Source organism: Erithacus rubecula (genome assembly GCF_903797595.1).
Source record: "Erithacus rubecula genome assembly, chromosome: 3".
NCBI lineage: Eukaryota > Metazoa > Chordata > Aves > Passeriformes > Muscicapidae > Erithacus > Erithacus rubecula.
Genome location: NC_136689.1, coordinates 22,967,432 through 22,982,054, shown reverse-complemented (window position 1 = coordinate 22,982,054; position 14,623 = coordinate 22,967,432). Strand labels below are relative to the sequence as shown.

Here is a 14,623-nt window from a genome sequence, read left to right as displayed (position 1 = left end):
CTCCTGCCACTCTGTATTGAAGAAAGTTGTTTTATCTTCTTCACACTCAGGTCTGTCCTCTCTGGGATTGCTGGTGCTCTCAGAACAGGATATCAAGGATTTGTGCTCACTAACAATGCAGTGATTAGTCTTTGTGAAGAAGAACTAGGAGACCTAGGGTATTTTCAGTAAATATGCATCATTTTCCATAACTTGGTTAATGACATTTACACTCAGGTCATGCCTCTTCTATGTGGTCAGGTCAGTGTAAACACTGCTCTGGTTTAAATCTGGATCACCCCCACCTAGATTAATGAACACAGAAGCTTATTTGGAAGTTTTTAAATGTCTTGAGACCAAATTATATAAGATGAGCACCTTTACTAAGAGTTATGGCTTTGCTTTCTGAATTGTGTCCTTATTTGTTCTCGAGGGAAAGTTTAAAATTACTTGGAAACACCAAAAAGATGTGTGTCAAACCTTCAGGCTACAAAAAGCAATTCATCTAATCACTAAGAAGAGGAAAATTGTTCATGCAGAGCAAAAGAAAAATGAATGAAGTAGAGCTGAAAAGAAAATAAACACAGCAGAGGAAATAAGACTTCCAGTCTTTTTCCTGGGCAGGCTGCTACTGTGTCCTTGTTTTCAGAAAGGAGGCAGAGGTGAAGCCTGGAATGACATCTAGCCTCCTTCACTCACTCCTCTGACAGATGGCTGATGCTAGACAGCTTGGCTGAGACCAAAGTGTGACATTTAGATACCTCAACATTCTGAAGCCCAGGTGTTGTCCTGCAATTATATTTTACAACAGGTATAAAAAAATACAGATCAGCCTCTCCTAGATTTCAATGCCATGAGTCACAGTGAAAGCCCAATTATCTGCCCATGAGTACTGCCTTCACAGCATGTCAGACCACTGAGTTGCCCAGCAGCAAGATTCACACTAATGTGAACCAGAATTTGTCTCAAGATGTGCTGCTCTTGTGTGGTGCACATTGAGGATAATGTTCACCTCACCTGCTGTTTTCATGACTGTGAAGGCTTTGGTCATAAGCCCCCTCTGATTTCTCCTCTCCAAAAAGGAGAATCCCAGCCTTTGTACCTACAGAAACTCATCCTCAGCTTTTTTTAGTTGCCTTTTTTTAACTTTCCATTGCTATATATGTTCATGGGGTATGGAGACTGGAAGCACACATGCATTTAAGGTTAGTGCTGTAAATTTCAAGCATACGTTATTGTTCTACCCACAGTGCCTTTTTTTTTTTATCATCATCAATAGTTTGCTGGCTTTTGGCTGTCATTACACAGTAAGCCAATGATTCAGAGAATTGGCCTGGGTGACTCCAAGATCTCCTTTCCTAGTTTGACTTCCAGTCCTAAGTTAAGCATGGTGTAGACAGGATTTAGATTATGTGTTCTAGCTCAGTTAGCCCACTTTTTTTTCTATATTAAAGCTCATATAAACCTCTTGTCCCCTCAGTTAAATGAGGCCTTTTGTGAGTGCCTCACTGTTATCTGGAAGACCTAAGTATCACCTGGAAATTTAGAAGTTTTTCTGTATCAAGTCATTGATTAATACATTAAACAAAAATAAAATTCAGCCCCTAATACGCGTCTTGAGGGCAGGTAACTACTGACTCATCTCCAAAAGTGACCACTGATCTTCTGATCACTGTAGTTTAAGATTCTTTCAACCCAAAACCATTTTCTTCCAATAATGCTGTTTTATTTCTTTTTATTTTTTTTTTCATATGTGTCATGGGTCTATTGAAAATTTGAATGTATATGTCAGCAGCACTCTTCTAGAGCTTGGGAAAGTTAGTGACAGTGTGAGCAGGGATCTCACCACTTACTTAAATATATTGGGAACAGATCTACATATCTAAGAAACACTCATCTTTGGATCATGAGTCATGCTATTTAATAGATTGCTGATATTAAAAATATATAGAAAAATAATTTTGGACAGAAGAAAAAATACAAAATGGGAGGTTGTTTTTGTAGATTCTTTCCTAATGAGAAAACAAAGTGCCTGCAAACTGTTCATGCCTGCCTTTTCTTTTTGTTCAATTGCAGATGGCGTTCATACTTTACTATATGGCAATTGTTGGCCATGCTTTGTCCATAACATCCCTGTTGATTTCCTTGGCAATTTTCTTCTATTTCAAGTAAGTGCTTCTTACAGACACTCTCTCTTCTTTCCCTGAGGCATCTCCACCACAGGAAATCTTGGACGGTGTCATGGCAGGGAGAAGCAGCTCTTCTGAGTGTCTTTTTATAAAAACATAAAGAAGTCTGAGCACAGGCTCCTTTCACCAATGGGACCTCTCCTAGTGCAGTGTAGCCAAGACCATGTTTGTCAGCACTGATGTGAAAGTGCAGCCCATGGGGGAATTGTGCAGCTGGGGATGCAATAAGGCCTTTTATTTACCTATTGCCCTATGTTCCTTGAGGAGAATGTCCAGAGCTTGCCAGGTGCCATGACTGCTTGGGGCAGTGACCAGGAGCTCCAAGCTCCTGAAGAACAGGACTACCTGCATCTGGGGCTGAAGGACTGAGCTATAGACTTGAGCAGGTGCTTACAGAACTCAGCCCTAAGAATGAATCTGTACTAGTGTGCAGCCTGTTATCCTCATTGAAAGGAAAAACAAAGATGAGCTGTATCAGAATTTTAAAAGATACTAGACTGATATTCACTGAGAGCACTACAGCTACAGCATGGCAGCTTAACTAGGGCATTTCAATCTTGTTCTTCAGTGAATCTGTCTACCGTCAATTAAATTCCTCTGCCACAAGTGTCAAACAGGAAGAGTAGTAAAAGATCAAGCCCCCAACATCTCCACCACAAGAATAAGACTAGGAAACATAGCAAAATTAAATGGTTGGACTTTGCATAGATTAGAAGATTCTGTAAGATTAAAAACCCCAAATATACAGGCTGTAAATTCTGGTAATTTCCAAAGAGGCAATTTGATGAGTGCCCATGATAACATATTCTTAATCAGATACAGAGATAACTAGAAGCTCTGCTGAATGAACTGATAATCTCCTTTCCCATTTAAGCAGAAATAGCACAAAACCATAGCCACAGTAATTCTTTGAGAAAACTGGAAAGAGTTTTATCTGACTTGGAACTCCATACCCCAGGTTGAGTTCTCTGGGACAGTGAAGACAGGATCAAATTAGGTATGCTAAACAGACCAGCAAGGTGAGTCCTTGCAGCAGGTGAGGCAGGGTCAGCCTGTCTGACTCACTCTGAGCTCTGAGTCATCAACAACCATAATCTTGGCAGGTCTCAGGCTGCACTGAAGGACTGGTCTCTGCAGCAGCCTTCCAGACAGTAACACCTCCTCCTGTCTTTCCTCCTCCGCTCCTCCTTCCCCTTCCATGACTAAGCTATGATACAAAGGTTACAGGGAGAAGAGAGAAAGGATTTAAACCAAGGTGCTTCATAATGGGAGGACAAAGAGGAAACTAAATTACAATCATAGAAAGTGAGAATGAAGCTGTGTGGGAAGAGGGCTCATGTAACCTTCAGCTGTTTTCTATCATCTGACTATGACAGCAATAGATATTTGACCTTCAGCTGAAGGGAAGCTGTCAATCAGGCAGTCCATCAGAGAGCAAGAGATGATTTCAGGACTGTGTAATAGCCTTTGACTCCGGAGGCAGCTTGCAGCGATTGCAGTTTCCCATATATAAGTATTTGCTGGCAGATATTTATTTTCAGCTCACTTTTGGGTATCAAGATTCATAATGATCTGGCATCACAGATGTTGCAGAACTTTCAGAATGGAATAATGAATCAGTAGTGATGAGCATGACTAAGAAATGCTAACTCATAACAGGAGAAAGTATTAATAAAGTAGAGTGTCTAACAGCTTCATGCATTGTCACATTATTGCTTGATTTTTATAATTGCAGAGTGAGACCCCATTATCTTATTTAATAATACACAAAAGAAGAGAGGTACTCCTAGCTTCAAATCACTTCCAATTAAATTATTAAAACAAAGACATTTGTAAAAAGACAGATGGGGAGTGCAACAAATCTATATTTGCCAGAATAATAGATGGTGTGTTATGAATGCACCTGCAGTCTAATTGCTGCCAAGGCTTTTAAGGGAGTTGAAGGGTAATGGATAGAAGGGCATTTTGTGAAATTTTTGAGGTGTTCTCCCCAGGGGCAAGGGAGAACATGGTAAAAAGCATGAAAATAATTTAATAACTAAACAATGGGGGAGAAGAGGAAAAGAGGTGTCTAGGCGTGAAAATCAGTATTATAAGTATTCATGCATGAGAAAAATGACAGATTCACAGTCCTATGAGGAAAATATTCTAATTGTAATAGAGAAGTAGAGATAGGAACTGTAAAGTAAGGCTGACTGTGAGTGGATAAGAGAACCTATCTTTGAAAAAGGAAATGTAGGAGACAATCAATGTGAAACACAGGGGAGCCACAGAAAACTTAGGAGACTCTAAAATTCTGAAGAGACAGTGGATAGAGGCAAAAAGCTCACAAGTTTTAGACACGGATAACTGACTTTGTTACACCTTCTTGCATACTGATTTATTAGAATCACACAGAACTACAGAATAAGTTGGGTTGGAAGGAACCCTCAAGGATCATCATGTCCAACTCCTGGCCCTGCACAGCACCATCCCCAAGAGTCACACCCTGTGCCCAAGATTGAAGCAGAGTAGGGAGAATACAGAAAGGTGTCAGGAAAATGCCAAGGAGCCTTCAAAAACATCACATGAAAAGGGCCAGGAAGAAAGCTAAAACAGGTCAGAGAAGGAGAAGATTGCAAATGATTGCCAAATCACATCATCAGGCAGGTGATGATGCCATTGGGACAGCAAACACTCAAGGTCAAATCAGAAAGTGAGGGTATAGAAGAAACACTAATGTTACAGGTGAATCTTTAACATGAAAACTGTAATCAATGAAAAAGAGGAATACTGAGGAGAAAGTAAAACTGAAAGAGGAAGGCAGGCAGTGAAAGGAAGGCTGGGCAGCATACAAATGCAGCATGTACTGAAGGACAGTCCAATTTAATGCACTAATAAGACTGCCAAAAGTCAAGTAGAGCAATGGGGAAGGACAGGAATGGGAGTTGAGACATATCTACCTGACTGAGATTATCACAAAAGACTCCCTGTTCCAGAAACCACATAGAAAGGCAGCTGGAGAGACAAGGGTCTGCATTTCTGTGGCCAGGAGCTGAAGAGATTGTTCTCAGTAATAAGGAAATTCATATTTCTTGGGAACAGAACTGATGTCACACCAGTCCTGTTCCCAGGGCTACAATAGAAAGACAGACAGTGATAAGCATGCCATAGAGTCCCAAAAAAAAGTGGGTTAATAGGGGTTAAAGTGGGTTTTGCATAGGCAAAGGATTGTGATGGAGTATGGGGAGAAAGGAAGACTCAGGACTGAATAAATGTCACCAGAGCTTAGGAGCAGAAAAGGCACATCAGACTAGATTTGTGCTGGGGACAAATACAAGTAAAATAAGCACAAGAACATAGTGTAGCAAAAACAGCTCCAAAGAATGGTCTGGTTTTTCCAATACCATGTCCTACAGTGAATCAAACTGAAAGTTCATGAACCCAGCCCTATATCTGACACTCAATATATGCCAATGGCTGATGCTAAAGGAAGGCTATGAAATCAGGGCCAAGTGTACAGAGATATTCTCATTCCTAGCCAGGATCTGCATGTCATGGACATCCTGACTAAAAGATGGTGACTGAATAAATAAGGAGGTCAAAAGAAGTGATAAGCATTTCTGGATGCTGATAACCATAACCAGAAAGATGAGCTCAAGCTAAAGGAAGAGTTCCTTGCAATGACTTGGAAAGTAGGTGTAATGAAAAAAAAAAAAACTAAATGGCAGGTGATCAAGGGGCTAAAGAAGGGAAATAAATAAAGTAAGCAAGCAAAATAAACAGAAGACAGTTCAATTGGCTAGATTAACTCTCCTTTTGAGAAGAGTGCATTCTGCATTGGCTTCCACATGAAGAGGAGAAGAAAGCCACAGCCTGTGCTCCATTCCAGACTGCAGAAGACTCCTGGTGCCGAGCTTACCCCAGCAAGACAGCAGTATTTCTTAGCTGTTCCTCACCTAGCAGTTTTGCCTTTTTGCTCTCAGTGATCACTGGGCAGCACAGAATTATCTAACAGTCCATGACTGCCTTTCTGCAATCATCCTCTGTAAGCCTGGTGCTGTGCTCTGGCCATGGAGAGCTCCAGGGGCCTTTTTCTCTGTCTCAGGGATGTGTGAGGGGGTGACATGAGGATTTGGTATGAATTAGAAGTGGGAGATGGTTTAAGTGTGAAACTGCAGTCATTATTTGATTTCACAAGAATTCTGAAATCTTATCTTGTGAAACTCTGCTACCCACAATAGCATAAATCCTATCCTCCCCAAACCCATTGATTTTAAGAGGTTTCTTCTCCTTCAGAGCAGGAAAACAACTACTCTGGTTTGGGATCTCAGCTGGAGTTAGAAATATGCAGGATACCAGCCCAAATCCCCCTGTAATTCAAGGAGATTCCCACCCAAATTCCCATCCTGTCTCACTACTAATTCCTGAAGTAGAAAATAACTTTTATCTGAGTATTTGAGAAATTGAGTCTCCAGGGAGCAGTTACTTATAAAGCAGTATTCTGACATTCATTGCTTGTATCACGCACATCCAAAAATTCTCAGGGTTCTGCTTCACCACTTAATATGTCAATTACCATGAATTAGAGAAAGGCATCAAGAGCTAAGAATGTAGCTGGATAGGTCTTTACAACATGGTCTAAAAGGCATGTGGTGCTAAACAGGTGTAAAAACAAACCCAAAAATTTTTCAGAGGTTATGGCTGCAATGCAAGTCATGTATTTTCCAGTTACGCCTCGCCAAAAGACATTCTTGAGAGACTGTTGCCAAAAAGAGCTTGTTAAAGTGACATCACAGGAAAAATACTAATTTACACAACATGTGTTACATATTTTTCAGGAGCCTCAGCTGTCAAAGGATAACACTGCATAAGAATTTGTTTTTTTCCTATGTGCTGAACTCCATGTTTACAATTGCCCACCTCATTGCTGTCGTTCCTAACCCAGACCTTGTAAAAAGGGATCCTGTAAGTACTGCATGACTCCTCTCCATCCTAACACCCAAGTAAAATCACTATGGCCATGCCAAAACCAAGAATTCCCATTCCTCAGCTAATGACAGCCATCTGGGAAAACACACAGAGAGGGTGCAGATTCTGAGAATTTCACTCAAACTTGCTCAGATCTTTCACCAAGCAATAAAAATATTTGAATCTTGTACAAGCCCCAGACTTGCTCCAGCCAGCCCATCCATACAAGTATGTGTCAGACCTCCACCTCTCCCAGCAATAGCTACCTGATTCCCAGCAAAGCCCCTGAGGTGATGCATGCTTTGGTGACTGCCTGTCCTTCACAAGCACACACACTGGGGAGAGGCAGGATGGAAAGAGAAATGGCTTATTTCAATATAACACACAAAAAAGCCCTATTTGCTGCATTTTTTAACTTGGGAGGCAGTAAATCAAAACATTAGTTACCTTCACTGCTCTTAGTAGTGATACAAATTGTGCCAGCCCCTCAGCTGATAAATATGTATGACAGATCTCAGTCATCCAGCTCTGATCTTGCTCCCTAACCCATCAATCACATTGTGCCCAGCCCTTACAGCAGCCCCAGCCTATGTGAAATTAATGCAAACGTGGTAACCTCAAGTTCCATTTTAGCACCAATCAGCTTGTAGTCTAGTAAGATCATTCAGTTATGATTCAACCATTTATCTGCCCCTAATTTCATGAAAGGAATTAAATACTAGCACCTGATATTGTCTGATCACGTGCGTCTCAAATTCGTGCTGATTAAGTAAGTTAATTAAAGCAGAAAATCCATAGCCTAAAGAATACATCACCAGTCTCAGAGACCATCTGGAGATGAAAAAAATAGAAGAGCAGAAGAATAATTTAAAAGTCACACATTTTATTTCTCCTCATTGCATACCATCATGCGTCAATAGTCTGTGCAAGAGATGCAATGAAAATACACTTGATATTTGAAGACAAAAAGCTGGCAGATGATATCAGGCACTTAAGTTGAAGTAAAATCATTACCTCAGGGTTAAGAATGATATTGTCTGATAGCACAAATAAATTATCTGAAATGGTTTAAACTAAAAGTTGAGGGCATGGGAAGGAGTCTTGTGTTTTAAGATTTCATTTAAAGGTTGTATCTAGTGGCTTTTGGCCTGATCTTTACTGGAAGTGAAATCTTGACACCAGTGAAGTCAATGACAAAACTTTCAGAGATTCCCATAAAGCCATAGAGCCACAGAAAAAGGTTCCAGCCACTGAGCATCACCTGATGAAATCCCCAACCTCCATTGCTGAGGCACAAACAGTATAAAAGTGACACCAGTGGTTACCTGTGGAGCCCCAAAGTGGTGCAGAGGTTCATGTGCCACACTCAGCTCTCAGGTCTCTGCTCAGAACACAAAGAGGATCCTCAATGAAGTTGTAGAATTGACCCAAGCACTGTCCTGTTAACAAAACTGGCTGCAGTTATTGGCTAAGTAGATGTTTTGATGAACAAAGGCCTTGTTTTGCAATTTCTTCTTCCAAACCAAATTCCATGTCTTTGACTCAGCAGTGAAAGGCTGTCTACAGACAAGGTACAAAACTTGGGGCCAGAAGATTTGGGGTCTCTCATTTTTGTCCCACCATCAAGTACAGTACAAGGGTACACTCAGTGCTTAATCTTGCCTCACATTCCAGATTTCCCTCACAAAAAAAAAAAAAAAAAAAAAATTAATTAGAAGAAAGTGAGGTGACCTGCTAATAAAGTCTCCTAATTTTGATAGGAAGTGTATCCTTCTACCTTAGTAACATAATAAAATTTTAAGTTTGTGACTGGAAAAAGAAAATTGACTGACAGGAGCACATTTTTAACATATGATAAAATTACAGAAAATCCCTATATGAGTACATGAAGACTTTGAGGATTTATATTTAAAATGCTAAAAAAATACAAAAATCCCATAATATTTTTGTGCTGATGCCTACTAACATAGTAAATTAAAGTTTTACAGCTTAGGTTTTTTCTACTCCTACTGCACCCTCTGTTTTAATAAGTCCATTTGAGGATTACTGCTTCTGACTTCCTCTGGTTTGCTGCATTTATCCACTTTCTACATGCACATCTTTTGAGCTTCACAGGCTCGTGTATGGGTAGCTCTCACCTTTAGTATATACAGAAATTCTGAAGTGTGTAGATTGAATTTCAAGCAACCATGGACACCACTCATGTAACAGCCATATACAGAGATTAAGTTTTGGTATTTATTCTGCAAAATAATAAATGTGTTTCCACCTCAATAGTTCCTGGGGTTTTTTCCAGCCTAAAGTTTCACAGTAGTTTTTAAATGTGAAAATACTTTCAGTGATTTGTAATTTATGAGCATATCAACAAATCCATATAATTTTGAAAGAAGAAAGACTGATCTCATAAATAACAAGGAAAAAAGTCAGGAGGAACAAGAGAGGAAATTCCTTCCTAACACAAGACACCCCATTCTCCCTGTGACCCAGGGAGAAACGTCATGAGACAATCCAAAGCATCATTGACATGAGGAGAGTCTGTACCACATCCTTACTCACATTGCTGCTAAGAGTTAAATCCTTTGATGATCATTCTGCTTGTGTAAAATGGTAAGTCAAGTCACTTTTACAATAATCTTAATTTGCTTATTTAATTCGTGTTTTCTGGTTATACAATTTTCTCTCTCTCTGTCTCTCTCCTTCTGTTGGATTTATCTGGATCTAAAACCACAGGAAAGAAAGATCTGAGTCCAGGTGGCAGTACAAGAAATGAAGAAGCAATGGACAAGACTCAAGGATATTTAAACAAAAATAAACAGGACACATGTATGAACACTCACATATACTGGAAATTTTGACTGTGTTGTCTGGAACTGCATTATTCAATAACTGCATTAATTATGCTATTACTGGAACTGCATTTATAGGAAGAGATACCATCTATCACCTTCCTAAATGAGACTGATCCACAGTAGAAGGGTGTTCTGTGGACAGCACATTATGTTCTCCATTAAGACCTCCAGAAATATAAATAAATAAAACTCCTGCTGCCAAATCTCTCAATATGCTCTTACACATATTCCACAAGAGTAATAATTTTAGTACTTGGTACTGATGGGAGCAAAAGGAAGCTACAGCTAATGCCTGAAGGGGCCTTGCTTAAAAACTTTAATATTAGTGGGCACCAGCCTCTGTGCTCTCTTGGTCTAATAATGCTGAATGGAAGCATTTACTGGTTAGAAGGCTTGCTTGTTCCAGGAGATGGTTTTGGGGCAGTACAGGCAACCAAGTGCCCCTTGTGATCCCACCTCATGCCCACAGTGTCAGCAAGCTTAGTGAAATGCTTGCAAAGAGAAAGGGACTATGAAATGTAAGAAATTTGAGTATGAATTGCCAAAAAATATTTTTCCAAAATCCTTCAAAAGATGGATTCTTCGAGAAAGAATTCCTCTTAGGACAGTGCCATAATGTACCCAAAATACAATACTCTCCTTGACATCTTGCTGCCACAGCTGTTTTCCTCACTGGGATTTGTCAGATTAAATGCCAGTGCTTCCTGTAGAGGTAGATGAGTCTCAGTCCAAGACAATTTACCTCACTCTAAAGCAGGTCAGCTGAACTAAAAGCAGAGTGCTCATTCCTCTGCAGGGACTACAGCATCCTGCCCATCTCTGCCATGAAGTCAGACATGCCCTTCAATGACTGCTGTGCAGACCAGCAGTGTTGCCCATTTTCAGCCATGCCCCTGCTACCCTGTGCTTCTTGAAGGTATCTAAGAAGTAGCCTGAATTAGGAGACAAAAAAATGAAGTGCCATTACAGATGACAGCCAAACACGTGGATTAAGAGTATGGAAGAAGAAACAGTAATGACTTTCAGCAGGAGTTAAACATGAAGAGGCTTGGGTTAGTTATGTACATGACCTTTAAATTTAGTTGGCAGAATGAGCTATTGGCCAATAATAGGTCAGTTTTTTGGATAATTGAACTCCTTTGCTCACCATCTCCCCTCTAAGAGGCTTGCATATACACAATTGACTGACTTCAGAATTTTCTGGCATCCCCTTGACCTAACATCCTTTGAAGGGTTGGCAGCTCTACCTAGAAGCAGGTCACCCCAGGAAGGACCCTGGAGCAGAATCTGAGTACATCCAGAGAATTAAAACACTCATAAACATTTAAGGTCAAACATGTCTTATATTTGGACATCTGTTTTGCAGACACGTGCAGCTGACCTGGTCACCCCATGCTAAAGATAGACAAAATTACATTCAGGGTACTCTCCATCTGGTTTATTTTAGGTATATCCTTTAGGATGAGGTAATTTTACTATAATCTCCATCATCTCTATCATTACCTTTTGATTACAGGAGAGATTGGGTATCTATATTTAGTATCGCAAATCCCAGTTGTATCATTAGAAAACTCCTGGAGCATTTAACTGAATCGTGAGTGGATATATCCATGTCATCCCAACTATATCTGTTCCTAATCCCCAGAAAATGCTTTTGCTGCTCTATATCTTATACCTCATACACAATGTAGGTGCACTTGGCTGCAAGATACACTCCATGCAAAATTAAACTGTCCTGGCTCAGGGCTCACTGCTCCGAGCTCAGTTATGCCCGGATACAGATTTTAGAAGCCTCTGCCTCATCCAATCCTCCTGTGCCTGGTGGCTCTTGCTCAGGTGTCATGGTAGAGGACAAGTGCCTGGAATAGCTGCAGGTCTTAACCTTTTTTATCAGGGATTGCATCCCTACCCTTCCCTTCTCTTCTTCTCTCTACACTGGGAGAAGGTGGCAGCAGATTCTGTCCAAATGAACAGCAAGTTGCACCATCTTGTGCTACTTTTTACGTGGCCCTGTCTTTGTTTTCCCTGCCTCTTTGCTGGCCTTTCTGCTCTCCATCAGTCAGGCTCATATCTACAAAGGCTTCCTGAAAAGCTGCCTCTCTCTGGAAACACCACTCAGAAACCAAACTGATAAAGGTCCTTGGGAATGGTGAAGCTGTTTTGCTTTTCCCTATACCCTGCATCACACTTGCTTGCCATGGTGCATCCTGCAGGTGAGGAGCCAGTGGCCACTGCACACTGTGCTGTGAGAGCCCCTCTGGCCCTGCAGTTCAGGGAGAACTGATGCTACAGCAGCCAGGACTCAGGTATGTGCAGATGTAGCCTTATTAAGTCCTGTCCAGAATGTGTAAATCTGAGCTGGCTGCTTTGCTATAGCATAGACATGGACACACATGCTGCTAATATCCCCTGTTGTTTAATTTCATATTTTACTGTCTTGTTACACAAAACCTAGGAGCCCTCTGAGAAACTGTGTACATTTCATTCTGTAAATGGTTTTAAAGTATATTAAAACATTAATCTTCTTCCAAGACAGGTTTGTGACTGGAACACAGTTTAATGGATGATTCATTGCAGATATATTGTATAATGGTGTGATGTTCTGATAGTGATTTACAGCTACAATACTTAGCACAGTCTTGCTTTGGAAAATCCTTTTATTGCTTATTTGTGTAACATACGGATACTTGGAAGTTAGGAATATTTTTATAGAATAGTGTTATAATAGTCAGAACAAAACCACCACTTTTTAAGGCAGAGCAGTAATCCAACTTGAAGCTATTCCTTTAAAATGTTAAGTTTAGAATGTTTGAGAATATATTGTATTGCCCTCAAACTGAATTTGAATAAATCAAAGCTGGCCTCCATGGCAAGGTGTAATCTCTTTGAGGAGCATCCTTTGCTGCCATGAACTGGGGAGGTTTCCCAGAAGTGAAGAGGAACTAGAAGTGTAGGGTCATATTTATTTCCCTTTTAACAAAGAAGTGTACAGGTGTAGTGATGGCTCATATAGCTGGCTTGGTTTAAAATCAATAACCCTGGCTGGCCTGTTCTCAGCAACTTATTTGAAATGTCAGTGGGGGGCATTGGAGAAGAGACATTTCATTATCATGCTGAGGGGCTTTCCCACACTTGCTTTCCCCAGGGCAGGCTCTCTGGAGTTGACAAGGACTGATGTAACACACAGAGCTCCCAACCTGCCAGCCTGAGTTCCTTTACCCTGGAAAGCAGTGCAGGAATGGGCACACATGGCAATCTATACAACTTTACTGAGCCATAACAGAGTCAAGCCTTTTGCTCTGATTAGTAGGACAACCTCCTCAAACAATTAGCAGGTTTATTTCATATTAAATTTTGTTGTTATCATTGAAAGTGGAGCTCTAGTGTTCATGTAGTTTGAAAGTTTTGTCTTGACTCACCCCAATAAGTAGCGATGGTAATTAATGGTGCAGATTTCTGTCCATAAGTTATAAACCAATAACCAAGGAGAGCCTTAACAGAGAAATGACAAGCACACGTGATGAGAGGCTGCTGGATTAGCTGAGGAGAGCACTATGCCAATTACATTATTGTGCAATTGCAGGGTCCTGCCTAGGCAGATGGACCTGTGAGACTCCTTTGGCAGGACTGGAACATTAACAGTGTTTATAACATGCCAATATGCCCTGCAAAACATCATAGACACTGTTTCTATCTCTTTCTTGTAAAAGAAGAGTAAATTGTTTTATTTCTCCTCTGGGAAATGTTCCAGAATCCTTTTGAAGTGCTTTTGTTGCATACTGCAGCTGTGGTGTTTACAAGAGTTCCATAACTCTCTGCAAAATTTGCAACTAAGAAGAATATGACTGACTGTATTCTTATTTACCCCTTTTGCTCCTGAGTAATTATGCCATAATTTAAAGGCATTGCAGGTTACTTTTATGAGGAAGGAGAATTAGCAATAATTCTGCCTTTTTTCTTGGATGCTGTCCTGCAGATCTGTAAAGAACTTTTCTCAGTTTCTGTGGCCATCAATGAAATTAAAACATGTGGCCAGAGGCAGCCTCCTTGCTCACAGATTGAGTTTCTTTCCACATTACATTCTGCCAAAAGAGGTTCATTCTTGGACATCCTTCCAGAAGCACAAGAAAAGCTGATTTTTAGGTGGTTACCAGACTTTGAGGACTGGTAATTTTTTCCTGATAATTTTTTCCCACTTCCCCTTGCTGTAGCCATCAACAGGACAGTGCAGGACAGTGCAGGACAGTGCTATCTGTTTCCAGGCTGTCAAAAAGTGGAACCTTTTTTATTCCTTTGTTAAAGAGACAGGCACACCCAGCTGAGAAAGGACCTGCTATTTCCTCTCAGCCTGTGCTGCTTGTGAATTAAACCCCACTAGATTCAGTCACCTGCACACCTGCAGACTGGAAAGCTTGTGACATAATGAAGTTTGCTTATGTTTTAGAGGCTGGGGTAGCTGGTTGATGCCAGGGAGGTGCCACCTGAATTTATGTGAGGGAAGCATCTGTCAGGCAAGGCAACCCTTGTAGGGAAGGATGATCAGGGGAGAAGGGAGAAAGGTAAGCCACCAGCTAGGAGGCTGCCTTGATCATGGGCTAGGAAACAAGGCAATGAACATATTGACCCAGACCTGTGAAAAACAGTGCAGGAATGATA

The 14,623-nt window shown here is 40.7% G+C and overlaps 1 protein-coding gene across 2 annotated transcripts in view; it reads left to right on the top strand.

Moving 5' to 3' along the window:
• CALCR (calcitonin receptor) overlaps positions 1-14,623 on the top strand; it is a 147,122-nt gene that overhangs the window by 106,123 nt on the left and 26,376 nt on the right. For both annotated transcript variants that reach the window (XM_079301024.1, XM_079301023.1), the window contains exons 6-7: positions 2,056-2,147; positions 6,989-7,115. In XM_079301024.1, coding sequence (XP_079157150.1) covers positions 2,056-2,147; positions 6,989-7,115 — 219 coding nt within the window. The remainder of the gene's footprint in view (positions 1-2,055; positions 2,148-6,988; positions 7,116-14,623) is intronic.